This window comes from Chelon labrosus (genome assembly GCF_963514085.1).
Source record: "Chelon labrosus genome assembly, chromosome: 3".
Taxonomy (NCBI): Eukaryota; Metazoa; Chordata; class Actinopteri; order Mugiliformes; family Mugilidae; genus Chelon; species Chelon labrosus.
Window position 1 is genome coordinate 19,136,207 of NC_140339.1, and position 19,486 is coordinate 19,155,692.

General features: G+C 40.3%; 1 protein-coding gene across 4 annotated transcripts in view; it reads right to left on the bottom strand.

Moving 5' to 3' along the window:
- Positions 1 to 19,486, bottom strand: part of LOC311485555 (FERM domain-containing protein 5-like) — a gene marked incomplete at both ends in the record, with an annotated part of 62,350 nt that overhangs the window by 3,732 nt on the left and 39,132 nt on the right. The window contains 12 exons of one of the 4 annotated variants that reach the window (XM_084541045.1): positions 537 to 643; positions 769 to 837; positions 962 to 1,036; positions 1,132 to 1,223; positions 1,630 to 1,693; positions 2,547 to 2,635; positions 2,796 to 2,883; positions 3,826 to 3,949; positions 5,529 to 5,626; positions 9,144 to 9,222; positions 9,398 to 9,440; positions 10,700 to 10,804. In XM_084541045.1, coding sequence (XP_084397171.1) covers positions 537 to 643; positions 769 to 837; positions 962 to 1,036; positions 1,132 to 1,223; positions 1,630 to 1,693; positions 2,547 to 2,635; positions 2,796 to 2,883; positions 3,826 to 3,949; positions 5,529 to 5,626; positions 9,144 to 9,222; positions 9,398 to 9,440; positions 10,700 to 10,804 — 1,033 coding nt within the window. Of the gene's footprint in view, positions 1 to 536; positions 644 to 768; positions 838 to 961; positions 1,037 to 1,131; positions 1,224 to 1,629; positions 1,694 to 2,546; positions 2,636 to 2,792; positions 2,884 to 3,825; positions 3,950 to 5,528; positions 5,627 to 9,143; positions 9,266 to 9,397; positions 9,441 to 10,699; positions 10,805 to 19,486 lie in introns of those variants that run through there. The other 3 variants (XM_084541044.1, XM_084541046.1, XM_084541047.1) reach the window with 3 other exon arrangements.

Consider the following 19,486-nt stretch of genomic DNA (forward strand, 5'->3'; position numbering starts at 1 on the left):
TAAAAAATATATGTAAATATATAAAGTAAGAAATAATGTGAGCTAAAAATGCAGCCATGCTTATTAAACTACTACTACTACTACTAAATACTTAAATACTGATAATAGATGAAGGCCATAAAATGGTTGAAATAATTGGCTAAATTGATAAACATGGTGGATAAAACGTTATCATAGCCAAAAGAAATGGAGTAATTTAAAAAAAACAATAAGAGAAATGTAATTAATAAAGTATAGTTAGATAGAAGTTCATGCTTAGCTGAGCTGACACTTCGCTGAACGTACTGAATGAGTTAACTAATTAACAAGATGGACACATGGTTTAAATGTAAGGGCTGAAAGAGTTACACTGAGCGCAAACCTGTAACTTAACTATTTATTTTCATGAAATAATAATGTACCTCGGTTCATCTGGGTGGACAGTGGATAAACACATGTGTTGTCTTAAGGACAAACATCTACTTCACACTAAGGCTGGCGGCCTCTTCCTCCCTTTCTGAGTTCAGTTTTCTCCTCCTGTCCTCTGTGTACTCTACCTTCCATGATGGAGATGTGCACTGCTCTTCTTCGGGTCCTCGGCACGCTGGTCAGACGAGGGCCGTGGGTGATGGACGGACAACTCCTACTTGGCACCATGCCGGCCCTGCGGGAAAAAACAATAAATCAAAAAGTCACACGCATTTACATAAACTAACACACAAACACATTAAGGGCTAAAAGAATTCAGCTAATGCATCGCACAGTTTAATAAATAAAGTGTAATGTGACCTGTGGATCTCAGGGGGGTCTCTCTTGATCTTGGCACTTTGTTCCATTACTTCTTTTGCAACCTTTCCACTGAGAAAACAGAGAAAGAGAAAAATCTGTGATCAACACAAAACGAGGCCAACAAAACAAGCAGCGCAACACCAGCTACTGTTCGGCAAAAAGCCACAGAATGTGCGCTGTGTGGTTTAGATACCTGTATCTAAAGCGACTTCCCTTGAAGAAGAGATTACTACTGGACACAGTGCGGACTTGACTCGACTTCTCCAACCTGTGAGTGAATGGAGAGAAAAATCGTAAACACAGGCATGAACTCAAATCAAATGTCAGGTCAAAAAGTCAACTTTTATTTCTGCTGTGACTCACTTATAGAAAGCCTGATTCTCGACTCCACACTTCCACAGGTGCTTACAGGCTTCTGGTGTAGGTGCAAAGTAAGTCAGTATGATCTTCTTATCCTGCAACAAGTCCAGTATACACGTATATTTTTATTACATACAAAATACTGACACCGATGCACACCAGCATATGTATTATCTAAAGGCTTATATCTTCCTTCAAACTCATGAGAAGAAGGCGTGAGAACATGTCTTTCTAGCTCTCAATTGATCTCCAAACACCAATCACCTTCTCATATTTCCTCTATACCTGTAGAACATTAAACACATCTCAGACCGTTTTAACTTCACTCTAAAACCCACAAATAACACATGTCTTTGGCCAATCATTCCCCGTTTACTTCAGTAATAGTACACTGGCTCCCCAGTGGCTGTGTCCCCATGCATAAAACAAGGAGCGGGCTCGTTTAACTCCCAGAGCTCCACGGGCTACAAAAGGCAGCGTTTTAATAATGGATGCACATACCTCCTTCTGATTTGCATATATATGGAATGTCTTTGCTTCAAACTTGAGTTTGGTCACCTCCTCCCTGAGGTCGAGATGCCGATTCAGATAAACCAAACGAGGGAAGGGGGAAAACAAAGAGGAAATAAAGCCGAGGGATGGAAAGAGAAACAACAGAGAGACAGAAAGGTTTTACAATATTAATTGAGCCTCAGATAAATTAATTAGACCAACATTTCTGTGCCGAAAAGTCTAGACACATTGATTCCAGACAGAGAAAATGACGAGGATAAGCTGCAAGAGAGGAAATAGTTGATTTAACAACACAACTCAGACTCTGAGAAAACTTCTGAGCGTGCTTCTGAGCGTGCTGCTTCACAGCCGACTGGGTCAGCTATCTTGAAAAGGTCACTAATATCCTCTTGTATGGATCACTGTTTCTTTTAGACTAAATTTGTAAATGAGTGAGCTGTACTGCATGCAGATGTTTTAAACAATTGTTGTGTCCCGACACGGAGGAAAAATCTTTTCAAAACATCTTATACCGGTACACTGTACTGGTAATTTTACGACAAATGTACACAGCTTGAACAGCTGCATCAAAATTCAAAGCAGTGAACTTTTAATTATGTGGACTGTATTATAGGAATATTAGTCGTTATCTGGCACATGAAATGGCTTGCCTGTTGTTTTCAAGAAGACTGCGGCTAACCTTTTCTAAATCACTCGTTCTGCGTTATGAGGACATAAAAGGTTTTGAATAACGAGCAGTTTGCTGGCACCGTACCTTTGCATGGAGTATATCCATATTTCTGCTTATGTATTTGTTGTCATTTTACCTCTGACATGCACAGGGCAAAGTCTTGCTCACTAATGTGCGTTCTTCATTGAAATAATAAATCACAGTGCCACGTTTTAACTTGACCCTCCGTACTCACCATTTGAGGAGATGGACCCTCCTGTTCCCTTGCAGCACAGTGAATCCAAAAGGAGTGAAAGCCAGAAAAGCCGGGTTGCCAGACACATCCTGACAAATCCATATATATTTTTATTTTTTTTTTTGTAGAAGGAGAAGAAAAAGAAGCAGAATCTGTGTTTTAAAGACAACACTATATATTTTCTCATAAATTTCAAGCACTGATAAGGGGCGCTGGTTTACTTTACACTTAATCATTTGTGGTGACCACCTTGCATGGGTGAGGGTCCACTCCGTACGTCTCCAGCATCTGAGCTTTCTGAAGGAAATTGAGCTCTGATGTTTCAGGAGTCTGGCCGCTGAAAAAAAAAAAAATATATATACAGTTTGAAACTAAAGCATTGACATTACAATCATAAGGCTTGCAGACTAAAATGCTCAAAGGATTTGGTACGTCTGATGCTCATATAACCCACTGATCTTAATCAAGAGTTTGTCAAAAAATGATTTGGGAGTTACTGGGAGGGATCACGAATGAGTACATACTGAAAAGTTTAGAAACCTCAATCAAAACTGAGCAGATCATCTTGGTAAAGGTTAAAGTCAAATGTTCACTCCCGCTAAAGACTAAAACTGAAGCTGACTCATTTTTGTTTAATCCCAGGTCAAATGTTAAAGCAGTGACTAATGCTGTATCTGTACCAGAGGAAATAAGGACAACTTCTGTATGAGTCACATCAGCTCAAGTGGATAATGTATAGCAGCTCTTTGCTTCCCCTCATCGTATAAGACCCTGATTTATTCCACCGTCCCTTTGACACGCTTTCCTGTATCCTGGCATATTACAACACAAGAAAATGTTTACACAGAGGAGTAAATTATTTAACTGTAGGAAGTGAGCAATAGAGGGCAGTGTAGGATCAGATCTATAACCACCAGGCGTGTGTAAATGTATACATGTGTATGTATATAGAGTGCTATGCAAAAGCTTGAGGCACTTTAAATGCATCTTGAATGATGATGACAAGAGTTATAGCAAACTAGTCTTATCTTAAGTAGAACAAGCAGTCCTCCACAAAAGACAGAGGACACTGAGTACAACTTCACAGGTGTTATTGCTTCACTATCATAAACCAGAATGTCACTGTGGCTGCTGTGCAGAGAGCAGAGAGCTAAGAACACCCACAGCCGCTGTCTATAGATGAAGTGCATCATGAGTTCAGTGTGCTCCTGAGTTGCCTGCACTGTGGCAACTGGAGGAGTACGCAGGTACACAGGGACCTGGGCAGGTGTCACCTTACATCAGCTCAGTCTTGTGGATCTCAGCGATCCGCCGCTCCAATTTCTCTGAGTGCTTGGGGAAGAACTGGAACTTGGAGCTGTAGCCTTCTGGGTGCTTCCCGGGGTCATAGTCACCGATTTCAGCTGCCAAAAGCAAGAGGCAACAAAGGAAAGGTCAAGGATTAAACACGATAATAAATGACTGCACTCATATTGTTTTTTTGTTTTTTTTAAACAGACTGATGGCTGTATGGGTTCTGTAATTATGTACATTAGGTGTTAATAGTTCAACTGTGTGCACAGATGCTGAAAGATACAGCTACATTTTTGTATTGTGTAAAGATTAAATAAATAAATTCGTTAAAACAAGTGTTTGATGGTTGGCAAATGGTTGAGAGTGAGTCAGATTTTGACATAAAATATTTTTGCTATTAAAAACTACTTAAGCAAATTGTCATCGAACATTAAAACATTTGCTTACTGTTTCCAATTACTGTATCAAGGACATATTTCACTTGAATCCTGCTCAAAATAGAATTCAAGTGATAACATAGAGTTTATTGTAAGCTTCACTTCACTGACAATACCTGAGCATAAAAACTCGAAAAGATAAAGGCTCGCAGCACAAATACGCACAAAACACAAGGCCAAGACCAAAAAGTTTAGCTTTTTAATGCACTAGTTTGTATAACGTTAACTAATGTGCACACTGAATAGTCCAAAACAGTTTGGGAGGATCTCCATCCTCTAGAAATCCACATAATTTACATATTAAACCTTTATTATTATTATTATTTTTTATTATTGTTTGAGTCACAAGGATTGATGTGAGGTGACAGCTTTGGTGACGTACACGTGACGTCGATGTTCTCTGCTGTTGCCTCAGACGAGATTATATTTTGGTTACTTGACCGCTCTCTGTGCAGCATGATACTGCTCAAACAAACAGCCTTTGTTGATGAAAACTGCCTTTTGGACAAGAAAATGTCACTGTTCAAATGTACAGCAAATATTATTGATTCCCATGTTCTGACAATGGAAAGCCACCATCCCCAGGACTTTTTCACACAATCACCTTATGTTTTCCTCCCTCCTTTCTTATTCAAACACTTCCTCTCTCTCTCTCAGCATAAGTGATTTAATTCAACTATTTATCTCCCTTCTTTAACTTGTATAATGTGTACAATTTGCACACACAGCATATTGTATCGTTAGCAGTCCTGTGGGTGGACGCAGATAATCTGAAGTTGTAAAGAACTAAATTCAACAGATTAGTTATTAGTCAAAGCTTTCTAATACACTGACATTGTCTCATAGTACTGTAGGTACATAAAACAGAGAATGGAAAGCAGACAAATTGATAAAAGGATTACTGGCTGGGGCAGTGTGTGACACCTCTCTGCATGCTGATGAGCCACAGGAGACAAAAACTTTTTACTACAAACTGTTAGATTTTGTTTAGGGAGGCATATAGATTTTTAAAGGAATCCTATTTTTAAAAAAGTAATACATTTGTATTTTTTAAATCCGTTAAACACGCTCTGCTCACACGTTTTCACACACACACACAATAATGCACATAGTGGGGGACACACATTTGCGCTGTACGTTTGCATGTATGCACCAAAAATGTATGCATCTGTGTACATGTAATTTGGTAACAGACATTCAGGTAACAGTAAAGTAGCCTGGTCTGATGACAAAGGTATTTATTTCACAATACCTTGTAAAATGTAGGCAGCCAACAGAGCTGCGTCCGATGTCTTACACAGAAGGCGACCATGGTAGAGATCTCTCTTAACCTGCAGGAAGACGAGATATCTGTGGAGCAGAACACAGAGGAACCGAATTGGGTCACAGATTTATGTAGGACCTATCGACAGCACAGGCAGGGGATGTTTACAGTCTGACAGTAAGGTGTCCCCTGAGGCTGCATGTGCAGCCGGTGAAGAGATCTTGTGGATACTACAGTAAGTTAAGACCTGAGGCTGGCTACTGTAAACTGCTTCCTGTGAAAGACCTGATGATAGTTTAAGAGGCTGCTTTACGTCTCTGTGGTTGATACAAACAAGCTACCTCATAGCTTTACACACTGAAATTGAAATAAATGTAGCCACAGACAATTCCATTAATGTGGCAATGTCACATTTACAATTCATTCATTCATTCATTTTCTGTAACCGTGTGAACCGTGTCTGTAATCCTGTGAAGGGTCGCGGGGGGCTGGGGCCTATCCCAGCTGTCATTGGACGAGAGGCGGGGTACACCCTGGACAGGTCTCCAGTCTATCGCAGGGCTAACGTAGAAAGACAGACAACCATTCACACTCACATTCACACCTATGGCCAAATTAGAATCATCAATTAACCTAACAAGCATGTCTTTGGACGGTGGGAGGAAGCCAGAGTACCCGGAGAGAACCCACGCAGACACAGGGAGATGCAAACTCCACACATTTAGAAAAACAACTGAATAAGTGGGTTTTGGAACATTAGACGTGGGACATGAAGTCTAACTTGAGGCCGAACACGAGCTAGTGCATTATTATTCTGAGAATGATTTAAAATGCGACTGCGGGTGTGCTCTGAAGTCCACTGGGTACAACTCAATCTTCTGGTCTCGTCTGCAACATCCAAAGATCCTCATATGTCATTTCTCCACCCATACTGTGACCCTGCTTCTCTCTGAGCAACAAAGCAATAAATAGAATTGAAATATGAAGCAATGCTGTGAGAAATGTCAATGTAGAGTCGGACAGGAGAATTTTACATTACAGAACACTCGGTGTATTGTAGGTTAAAGCATATGAAAGTTAAACACTGGCTTCCTTTGTGTGTAACTGTCTACGTGCTTCATTTATTTCCTCACCTCATCTTTAATGTGCACAGATTTAAAATATATATTAATATATTATCAGATTACATTTAAAACTAAATAAAAACAGTGTTGCTGTAAAATAATTGATGGTGATGTATTTTTTTGCTCATCTACAGCATATATTTTTGTGTCTGTGAAAGCCTCCAGTCTGAACAGATGGATGGAGGATGGATGGTCCCGCTCTATCAAGAAGAGCTGGATGGCGAAAAGAGATTTTCATTGCATGGCAACCGGTCGAGGGATGTGATTTACAGGGATCTGTGCGCTCGGTAGGTCTCCGGCTCACTCCTCGCAGCAGTTTGTTCAGCTGTCAAGGATGCCACACACAGTACAGTAGGGCCGGGGAGCGCCATGACATTGCAGCTTATAAAAATAATGAAGGGGAAATATTCAAACCCCGGCGGCACGCAGGCTCGCTGTGTTGAGCTCTGGATGCTCTCGGAAAATGAAATGTGTCTGCACTTTCATTATGGCATGCCTTTGTAACATTTAAAGATAATACTTTACTTCAAATTACTTATTAAGTGATAATTTTTAGTAAATAATGAAGAATATGGTAATAAAAACTTAAGATGTAGTTCAAAAACTGGTTGCCAAAGAATAAAATAATAATAGTAATACTGTATAAGAACTTAGGAAGGTCCAACGATGGAGAAATATTTCCTGCTCCCTTTGGTTCAGTAAAATTAGTCTGTTCCTGCTGTAGACACTGATTTTATTTTATTTCTACCATTTAGGTTTGCTCAGTGTCAGCGGTTTTAGATTGTGGTCTCTCAACGTAAGAACTTTTTTAAATGTAAGAACTTTAAGCACTTTATTAATAACATTAATATCTATCTTGATCCTCTGCTTTACGTTTATAGGCTTTTCACTTAACATGGTAACAAAACTCACTCTCACCCTCTTTAAACTTAAACTTTAATCTATAATTACTGCTTCTCAGCCACTGACAGCCAGCCAGCTTTTTAAAATATGCAGCGAGGACTTAATTAAGTAAGGCCGAAATTAAGTAAGATGAAGAATTTAATGGCTTCTGTTTGGATTTTGAAGTTGTAACAATAGTTGACTGTGAATGATTTATAGTAAGAAACATTTAGCAAGACTTAGAGGATTAAAGATGCAACGACAATCACCTGAACCTTAATATTTGCAAAACCAATGAATTTTTCATGGGTTACATGAGGAACACGAAGCCCCTTGTTCCTTTGGGAGGAATTTTGTCTAAAATAGCATATGCTATATTTTGTTATCACAAAAAAAAATTTTTTGCGACCTTCGACCAGCCAAATCTCATCACTCCATTCTTGCGACCAAGGAAATTACTGTACAAAGAGACAATCCTCTGAAGAGAAGAGAGAATATTCCTGAAATACTGCATTTATGAGAATGGGATGGACAGATGGACAAGCCCAGAGGTTTGTGTCTTCTGTTTGTGACGCCGCAAATTTCCTTTTCCATTGTCATATCATGATCTCTTGCTAAAATGGCAATGAACCTGTGCACCCGTGGTTTTGCCTGTCCTGCTATGTCCACTCTGAGCAAATGGCATCACTTTTACAGATAATTTTTGATATCATCTTGTGGTATTTTGATAGTTACTGGTCAAACAAAGCAACCGGCAGCTGGTGAACCAACAGGTGAACAAACAGAACCGTAAGAAAAACAATATCACAATGATGGTTATGTGCTAGAGGGTTTGTAAAATCATATTTTGATATTACATGTTTGATTTTCAACCTTTGAGCTTGTTAATCTTACAAAATGCAGGTACCAGTTTCATGAAGGTTGCAATGCAGAATTTGCAACATGAGAGCATGTTAGCAATGTTTCACTATCCAAAACAAATACTATTCCTTTGACCCAAACATTGAAAGTTTTGCAGTTTAGTCATTGAAACGAGGTTCCAGATTGACACTTCTTCTCTTCTCTACGTCTACACAGCATGTCTGATTTTCTTCCACACCAGTGTGCACAGCTGATCTCACAACCGCTCGTGATTTGACAGCTTTTACAGTTTTCCACATTTTCTTTTAAGACAGGGTCGCAGTTGCTGGATGTAGCGGGAATTCACACCAATAACACGATTTGCTTGTAGTAAACACAGTTTCACTCAGCTGGAGGGGGTAATTAAGGCACAAGAAGAAGTGAATGAATGTCACCACCATCTGTTTCAGGACTTAATCAGTGACAGGAAGTTGCAACGTGCAGAGTGTGCCAGACTCTATCCCTCAGTAACTGCAGACTCTGTGTTTTATTGCTGTGTGTGATGCACATGATGCACTCTTGTGCTATGCCTTTTCTTGTTTCGCTGTGAGAATGCATCAGTTGAGCTGCAGATATAAGCTAACCCAGGTACAACACATAAAAAGGTAACATTTATAATTTATAATATCACAAATGGTCCCTTAAAACTAAAATAAACTGCAGAGGGTGAGCTCACTAAGCGGTCTTTAAATCTTACCTGGTGATTTCCTCTCTCAGGGCAGCAGGGTCAGGTGGGTAAAACTTGACACGCAGACACATGGTGAATGGAGGCTGGGCTGCGAATGGAAAAAACACACATTTGAAATCTTTCATATTTCATGAGTGAGTACGAAATAGATTTTTTTTGTTGTTGCATACTATCTTTTCTTTAAGGTTTATTATTCCGATCAAATTTGATCAAAGCAAAACAGTAGGCACAAACCGCTCAGGCGTGGTAAGCGAAACACTTACATTTCATTTGTTTGGCAATTGACTTTGTAAACTCCAACCAGTGCTGTGAGGGAGAGAAAGAGAAGTAAAGGCCTGCACTTTGAACACAGGAATCTTTAGCTGCTTTACTGACAGTCTGGGGTCTGATTGCTCAGCAGCTGAGCACGAGAACTTGTAATCTACAGCTGGAAGACACAGCAGAATCACTCCCATCTCCTCGCCTTCTGTTTATTTAGACTCCCTCCAACGTAGTCGCCATGCCGGGGAGGAGAGGAGACGACAGGAAGAAAGCTGCGTGGAGAATAATTAGAAGAGTGCTGTTTTCTGAAAGAGTGCTAAACACCAAGGGTTGATACCGGCTCTAATCAGTGAGACAATGGCACGCTGACATTAATGGGGCAGCGGAGCAACCCTAAAACACACACTTTCTTAACCTGTTATTGGTTAATTGTGTTTCTCTGTTAACATTTTCTTGAAATGTCTCCCTGGCGGCTGGTGTCTAGAGTGCAAAGTGAATGCAACATTTTCAAGCCTTTGCGATCCACAGTTCAATAGTGCATCATTAATAAATACTCAGTTCAAGCCCTGCTAATTCAAGCAAGGGCTGTATTAATTTATTTGACTGATATTCATATTAATCAAAGAAAGGGGTTGGCCTTTTGCCAGCTTGCATGATTAATCGGCATGCCTACCTACCCGTCCTGAATATTTATGTGGAAAAAAAAGAGACTCGTGAGAACACTGAGAGACGGTATTTATACCAACATTAGATAAATCACTGCCTGTGATCTATGGCTTACAGTGTCTGACTCTGTGACTGACACAATGAATAGATGCATATATATATATATATATATATGTATAGAAGTGGACACAGATGCTCTCTTATGCTTGCGTCAGTTCCTCATTATTTCTTTAGACATTAAAGGATCCACATTTGATTAGTGCTATAATTGGATGGAGTCTGTTAAACACAACGCTGACAACATAAAATAGATTTCCCAGGATAGGAGAGCTGCTCCGTTACCTTAGGTGCACAAGTTGTGGAGAAGCACATTTTGTAGATGATATGACCTAGTTTTTTTGTGATTGTTGTTGTTCACACGTAACTCCTTTAATAGATTTAACAGCATGTAACAGTTAAAAAATAAAATTTATAATGGTGAATGGTTGAGGCTGAATGACAAACAAGGGGTTGGGAATGAAAGAGAAACAACAGAGGGGAGGAAGACACTGTATGCCAAACCGTGACTCATGATGATGCAGGAGATACATTCAGATGAATATGAAAAAAAAAATCGTTATTAAAAATTAAATACTTACTCTCTGCTTGTCTGGGTCAACATATCTGATGCCAAAGTAGTCTTTCTCCAGGAGGTTGAGATGGTGGCAGATGAGGTCAAACAGGTACTGTCCTTTGGCATCCCGCTGAAAGACAGATAATATGAGAACATTTATTCAATGTATTTGCTATTGTGGGAGAGTATTGTAAGAAGGAGAGAAACAGAAAACAAGAAAAATAATAATTTCATAAGATTCCCCAGCCCCCATCTTCCCACCCAATATTTCCATCCTCACAGACACTGTTAATGACACAGCAGATCAATGGTGCATACTCTTCATACGAACACTCAAAATCTAACCTCTGCCCAGGTACAGAAAAATCAAATACTATAAAATTATATTCTGAAAATAAATTGACAATGTCACAGCAGAATGATTACTTGTGTCTCATCAGGAAATCTCTCTTTTTTTTTTTTTTTGCAGCCTCTGAGAAGTCAAAACGGCCACCAGAAAGTGTTTTAATATTTCACCACCCTCAAGGGAGATATATGAGGGCTATCAAATATTCATATCAAGGCAGCAGCCATCTGTGAAAGCTCTGAGAAATGTCTGGTGCAGAAAAAGGACCTGGAAAAGCTACGAGACAAGGTGAAAGCAAAGAAAAAAGGCTAGCTGTCATGCAAGACAGTATAAAAAGCTCTCCGTTGCAAATACTGTATATGAACATGTTTTGTGTCAGTAAAGAACCTGGGAATACAATGTTTACACGACAGAAAAGGAGGCTCTGAATTGGTTAAATATGGGGAAGCAAGTGAGGAGGAAAGACTTTAACTTTAACTAAGCGAGGACGTCCTTACTAAATCTGCCTCTGCCCCAAAGTCCTCATTACAACCTATTTTTAATGGGGTCTTTATTTAGATTTAACTGCAACAAAAAGGTAGATTCAACAAAGCCGCCACTGAATGTGTAACTAACTATGAACCGGTAATTGGGAGCTCTGCAGCAGAGCTAGCAAAATTCAGCTCTAAACTGAGACATTGAGATGTCCCCTTAAGGCTTTTAGTGAGGAGGAGGCACGCATACCGGTACACAACAGCTTGTTCAAATGAAAAGGCAGGAATGGTCACCTTGAGAGGATAACACTGGCATCACATCGGATCTGTAGTTAGATTCATGCATTAGATGTTTGCATTAGTTCAGTTTGTGCCAGACAACCCATTTTCACTCTTTGTGCCAAACTAGGGTGGAAATCAGGGTTATCTCTGATAACTGACTATACCCAATCTGGTCAGTCATGTAAAATGAATGTATTGACACATGCTAATCTTAAAGGATTTTATTTTTTGGCTTATTTATTACTGGCCTTCAGAATGATGTCTGTGCTAAGTAGGAAAAAAAAAATAAACTGGACTAAAACATGGACAACATCACAATGGGTTAGGAAGCCAAATGTAGGGCTACTGTGAAACTTACACATTTGTGTTGTTGAAACTGGAAACCTCCAGTGCATATACACCAGTCTGGCATAACATTATAATCTGTGACAGGTGAAGTAAATAACATTGACCATCTTGTGACAATACAATGTTCTGCTGGGAAATGTTTAAACTTGGCATTCATGCGGATGTTACTTGTAGCACCCACCTAGACCAGACCAGACAACCCCACCCCATAGCAATGACACTCCTTGATGGCAGCAGTCATCCCCAGCAGGATGCAGCCTGACACAGACACACACACAAAAACATGAAAAACTTATTTGGCCTCCAAATTCACTAGATCTCAAACTGATCAAGTATCTGTGGGATGATCCACAGAGGCCCCTCCCCTCAACCCATAGGACCCAAAGTTCCCCACTAACAACATTCTGTTGCCAGACACCACAGGACACCCTCAGAAAAGCCCATGTCCATTCTCTGATGAGTCACAACTGTTTTAGAGGCACAAGGGAGACCTACATAATATTATGCCTAATCGGTTTACACCACAAATTTACTCTAAGTGAACTCCTGTGTCCAAAGTATTTATTTATTTTTTAAAGATGCAGTGCTGCGTGTACGTTGCGTGATTTTTTTTCCCTCACATAGTTATAATTTCATCCATTCTTTCTTACAGTAAATGTTTTAAAACATCACAGAGATGCATGCATGATTGCATGAGTGCGTGTACATCCGGTGGGAATCTATCTGCACTGTGTAAACTGCGTACATAGGCTGTAGCTTCTCATTCTTCACTGCTAAAGGACACTATAAAATATCCGACTCTGCCCTTTGGAAGAGACATTATGTTCATATAAGTGACACAAAAGTGCATAGTCAGAGAAAGTCAAACGCAGAAATGTGAGAACAGGAGGGAAAAAGAGAAGAGGAAGGCAAAACTGTGAGAGAGATACCAAACAAAGGGGAAGGAGAGAGAGAGAGAGAGAGAGAGAGAGAGAGAGAGAGAGAGAGAGAGAGAGAGAGAACAAGCAAGGCCAGAATACAGCATGCCACATTGCTAAAAAGACAGGACAGGAGAACAACTGCACCAAAGTCAACATGTAAATCAGTGTTGAGGCCTATCAAGATGCATCGTTTAAGACAATATGAGAATCCAGAATGAAGCCTAGTCACACTTTTGTTTCACTTAATATCTGATCAGAAGTCCATGTGCTACTGTCAAAGTCAAACTGCCCTATTGGTAAAGAAGCACATGGTGATCTCTTTCATAATTAAATCAATCCAAAGTGCACTTCCATGACAATCAGCTATGTGTAGTTTCTGAGCCTCTAGCAACGGATGCTCCATCCCACATGTCAGGTTTTTCCGCTCAGCCTCTCAATCCACATCTTTCTGCTGTTTATCTCCAGTTTCCCTCCTTATTTTCCTTTTCACTATATTTTTATGAGGCACACTCACATATTCCCGGGATACACATGAAATTTGCAGTCAAGTTGAACCATTTTCAACATGTAGTGTCTCCTTGCCAATTCATGCTGCCCCAGTAAATTCACGTTTAATCACGTCTCTCCATGAACTCCGTATCATATGGTATTCACTCCTCTGAAATCTGCTTTTTTTTCCCCTTGATCCAGCCTAAACTACACATATCAGACTCACTTGTGTCAAGCTGTGCACTGACCAGACCTTTCCCAGAATGCACTAGGCTGACCCTCTATCTCCTCTGTCAGTGTGTCTGTATGTCACTGTCCCGACATATACCCTGACTCACCAGGACATGTCTGCTGACTAGCCCAGCAGCAAAAATAGAAACACACCCATCCATTTTGCGGTCTCTCTCTCTCTGACCCCCGGCCCTCTCTCTCTCTCTCTCTCCCTCCCTCCCTCTCTCTCTCTCTCTCACACACACACACATAAAAGGAGTCTCAATTCTTCTTGCTCTGTTAGGAACGCCGGTGGTACACCTGTAAAACCCCTTGATCCACAACATTTTCAGAGCCTGTACCTCCCACTCCATCCATCTGTTATACTCTGTAAAATAAAGCAATGTCCCTGCAAAAGCATTCCCAATTAATCATGCTGTTAATGCATGTTTCCTTGCCATGCCTGAACGTGTGTGTGTGTTTGTCTGCCTGTGTTTCTCTGTGCATGCGTGAATGAGAAGTTACTGGTGATCAATGTCCACGCTAGTAATTTAGAAACAACGGCAAAGGCGCGGGGTGGTTTGCTTCAGGAAATAAATGAAGAAGAATGGGATGCAGTTGTAAAGGAACTTCATAAAGACTGCTGAACTCCTCACTCACAAAACCTAGCTGATTTTTATAGTAACAGCTCAAAAAAAGAACACTTTCAACAGAGAAGTGAACGGCTACGACAACAGATTTTTATAAGGTATGACTTAATGAAGACCTTCTGCTCTTGAGTCTTTCTTGTGCTTCACAGTGGGCGTAGGTAATCCTATTGTTCAAGGTAATTTACCTGACTGTGCACTCTGATGCAGTTTGTAGCAGCGAGATCGAAGCACACTCCAACTTTGCTCTGTGCTCACTGTTTGACTGATTAAAAGCAATAGGATAAAGCAACAAAGGCAGCTGACCACACACTTGTAACGCAAATGTGGTGTTGTGTTGCATGCTAATGAGACACACTTGAACTTCAGCGAGCTGACCGGGGCTCCACTGGGAAACAACGGCAGGCTCAGAGGCAGAAACACTATTGATCTCAAGTTAAGTGTTCTTCAACGTCCTTATGAGATTTAAACTCAGAGCCAAGCTGCAACACACTGCTGGCTACGGTGAGGAAATACTATACGCTGCCAGTTGAAGCAATGTGTTATTGTTTTTGAGTAGATAAAGTGCAGATCTATGATGTGGTTTATGCTCATGTGACTTTAGTGATGGAATTGGTTCTCTCACCGTTTTCTTTCCCTATGGTTTTATTGCTTCGAGGAAAATAATTAGATCTATGCTATCTTTGGATTAAAACCCTTCTATTGCACAGACTTCATGGAATTGAGAAATAGAATAACCTGCTACTGAGATAAATGGCTCTCTGATCTCTCTGATCTTTGTTTTATATTCCACATAAGGACTTTACATTAACATTAAAATGTACTGCATTTATAATTAAGTCTTTCTGGTGCACCCATTTTGCAAAGTTTAAAGTAAAAAATGTCAGTGACTCCATAGTAAAAAGGCTGAAAACAGAATAGCTGACTTTTAATCAGACAGTAGGGCTACATCACATTTCAGAGAAAACAAGGCTTGGCCTATATATTGCCTACTGTACTCACCACATTGCGTTGTGTTAAATGGGAACTTTTAATGAGCCTGATGTCAGCTTATTTGGGCTAATTTGTAATCAGTCTTTTCTAAAAAAACAAAGCTGAATAGATGGATACATGGATATGTGCACAAATAATATGCAAAGCATGCTGTTGTTCTGCTTTGCTGCAAGTTGAGCAGACACACAACATTTAAATCAGCTGAAGTCACTAAACTACCGTCCTGTTTTCACGAGGTACTGATTCAGCAGCACATATAAATCATCTGTTCTATTATGGACCAGCTGATGTGTCTCAATATACTTTAGGTTAAATGTTGTGCTGTCTCACCTAGAGCGCAGCACCTCTTCCAGATAGGTGCTAATTCCATTAGTGCGTCAACGGCAAAATTGTTGAGATGTATTATGTGTTAGCATTATGCCAACACATAATGCATTAATGCATTAATACGCATTGTGCTGAACATGTCTGCAATACTTTCCAGACCAACTTTAAAGAACATCATTATACTCCAGTTATCACAGTGAACGGTAGTGACAACAATATAAAGTGGGGGCACAGTGTATCCTGGTACCTTTGACCATTATTACCTCGTCAGCTTCTATTAAATTCAAGGGGGAAATCAATAAACTTTGGTATTTGATTTATCTGGTCTTCCCTAATCACAACAAAATGGCTGGCCTGGAGGCAAGGTTATCTACTTGTTGTAGAGATGTATGTTTGTGCTAGTGTACATGAGATTGCTTGCATTCTTGAGTACAACTGAAGTTAGGAGATGAAACAATATTTATCTTATGAATATAGATGCTACTAGATTATAGTAGCATGGGAATCAAGGACAAGGCAGAGCAGAAGGACTGTGCTTTTGAGACCACAGAAGGATTTTCGGCTTCCCTCAAAGTGGTTCTGCATGACTTCAGTTTGAGTCAGAAACATGTGACAGTGCTTCATGCAGGCTGCCATGGCAGGTAGAGACTGAGGGTCCCACCTTTCTGTGAAAGATGTCTCGTGAGGATGCTCCATTTCTCAGCCTACCCAAAGAAGTCTTTGGCAAAGCTGACTGTAGCACACAGTCAAACATGAGATTCAAGAAGAACAATGTCTTCTGCAACAATGGATCTGCTTGCAAAGACACTACGTTAAGGGGAGTTTACTTATCCAGTCTGCACACCCTTTGTGTGCTCAAGGCTTATGAGCATATCCAATGGGGTGTGTAGTTGAAGAGTAGTTGCAGGTATACACACAGATCAGCCACAACATTAAAACCACTAACAGGAGAAGTAAATAATATTGACCATCTTGTGACAATACAATGTTCTACTGGGAAAAATTTGGACCTGGCATTCATGTAGATGCTACTTAGACATGTTCCAACTATCTAGACCAGACCAGGCACCCTCACCCTATAGCAATCACACCCCTTGATGGCAGCAGCCATCCCCAGCAGGATACAGACTGACACAGGCACACGCACAAAAATGGTTTAGGAACAACTCAAAAAACATGAAAAACAGCACAAGGTGTTGACATGGCCTTGCAAGCACTAGAACAAGCCTGATCCACAGAGGCCCCTCCCCTCAACCCATAGGACACAAAGGCTCCTACTAACAACGTGTTGCCAGACACCACAGGACACCCTCAGAATGCCCATGTCCATTCTCTAATGAGTCATAACTGTTTTAGAGGCACAAGGGAGACCTACACAATATTAGGAAAGTGGTCATAATGTTATGCCTGATTGGTGTACAATGCCAAGGCCACTGCAATGAGCCATTTAGTCTCTCAAGATTCTTTGGACGAAATTAGAGTGCCAAGTTTGGCAAACTCACCATCTCTACTTTATGTTTGATGATACAGAGTCGTTCAGCTGGCTTCAACATGCTGCAACATAAAACATGCATTTGGTAGATTGTCATATTGTATAACAACTTAAAAAAGTCATATTCTAAAAGTCAAGAGGCTGTGATCCACAGGAAGCCGTGGAATACTGTTGCACAACAGGGTTAAAGAACATCATTATAAACACTGAGTACAGGATGCAAAACTGACTTGGAAGATATATTTCCCAAGTGAAGGTGTTCAAGTATTTCCACGCCCTCTTCATGGTTGGGGGTTAGATAAAGGATAAGACTGCAGCTAATTTGTCAGTGTGCCTTGCTGTGAATATCCTGGGTGAAGCAGCAGCTTCACAATGGTCGTGGTTTTATAATCTCAGGGACATGTAAGGAACTCAGACGCCAGGAAGAAGCTTGGAGCAACACTTTCACATAGCAAGAACAAGTCATTTGGGCATGTGATCAAAATGGCTCTGGTTGCCTCACCTGTCAAATTAGGATGAGACCCTGGGACTGACCCAAAATGGCACAGAGATGATACATATTCTGGTTTTTGCATTGACTTGAGGACATAACTGAAGAAATATGGCTGAGGTACTTCACTAAACTATTGAAATGTCAAACCTTGGCAAGCTGCAGAAAATGGATTGTTGCATCAAAGGCTATAATGAATGTTCTTCTAAAGTTTGGTATTACTCTAAAAAAGCAGTAGTGCGATCTTTTGTCTCTTCACATGTAGACATGCACTGCATGTAATATGTTTCTTATATATGTTAATATATGTAGTGAGGGCTGTAATTGCACTGGGGTATGAGCGGCGGGCGGCCGTGATATTAGCCACAGTGACTCATGGGAAAATGAGATTAGAGCGGGCCTGTCAGTGAAAGAGGAATGTATTAAACAAGCAAAGGCCCGTAAGTGCTTTATTGAAGCACGCGCAGTGTTTCATCGCAGCTATAATAAAAGTGATAAACGGGGAGATGGAAATAACCCAGACTGGGGCCAAATGATCACTGTGGTCCTTAGCGGAGCACCAATAGCAGCAGCACGCCGCTCTCTCAGCCTGGTCAGGTCTTGCATTAGATTAATTATTGAGAGGGGTTCCATATCAGCTTGGGAAACACCACATCAATAAATGATGGTGTCATTTTAAGCTAGAGGATGGAAATTGCAACAACAGAGCAAATGGTCCTAAAAGGTTAGTGCGTCTGGTAACAGCGGCGTTCAGCAATGTTTTGTTTTTTCGTCTGTAATTCCACACAGCTCTAAGTTCCTGGGTAGCAGGTGATCGAGTGGAAGTGGAATGGTTCATAGTGATGTTAAACATAGCCTGGTTCTCCAGGGCTCAAACTCGCAGTATTCAACTGCTTCATCTTTATGTTGATTTTTACTGTAAAGCTGCTGCCTCCAAGGCTGCAAGTACTGACGCATGTAAATGGCTTATTATAATCTTATGATATGGTAATGGGAACTTTCCATACTCTGGAGAGCAGACGTGGACGTGAAAGACTGCAGTGGATGTTCTTGTCAGTCAGAAGCTGTATGGTATTAGAAGATTTACGCTCAACGTGAATTCCCCTTTCAATCTAAAGGAAGGAATATATTGGTATTTCAATACCATCGAGTCAGTCAGCTTTGTTTTGAACATATTTTGTCGTACTTCAAAGTAATAAATGGCAATCCAACAGTGATGTAGTAATACCACCATACAGTTTTGTTCAATGGTATACATTTTTTATAATCTTAGAGAAATGGCCTCTTGACCCCAGCGACCCAAAAAGAGGACCAGAGGTTTTTATTTTATTTTTCAGTACCATAATTAAGAAGGACATGGAGTTAATCTTTGAATGATCAACGCCACCTCACTGTAACTCTTCTAAATATATATGGCTGTATGAATAAAACCATACTCAGAGAGGTAAGTCTACTGAATGGTAATGACTCACACTACTGCTTGCGACTCACTCCTTTCCAAGTATTTCACCCAAACTGCATGAGACTGTGTCGTTGTTTATCTGTGCAGCCATTACTTTACATTTGGCTGTAAACTGGTGATTCATTTTTGCTGCGCCGCACAGTGACGGTTATTTAAAGAAACAAACAGTGTGTGTGAAATAATGTGTTTGAGCTCCCACAGTGTTACTGCTTAACGTTTTATGCTTTTACGTTTTACTATAATGTGACGTATTCTTACAAGACCTGCTTTTACATTTCAGTAAAGCATTTTCTATGTTTGTGATTCTAGTAATTTACAGCCTGAAATAAGATT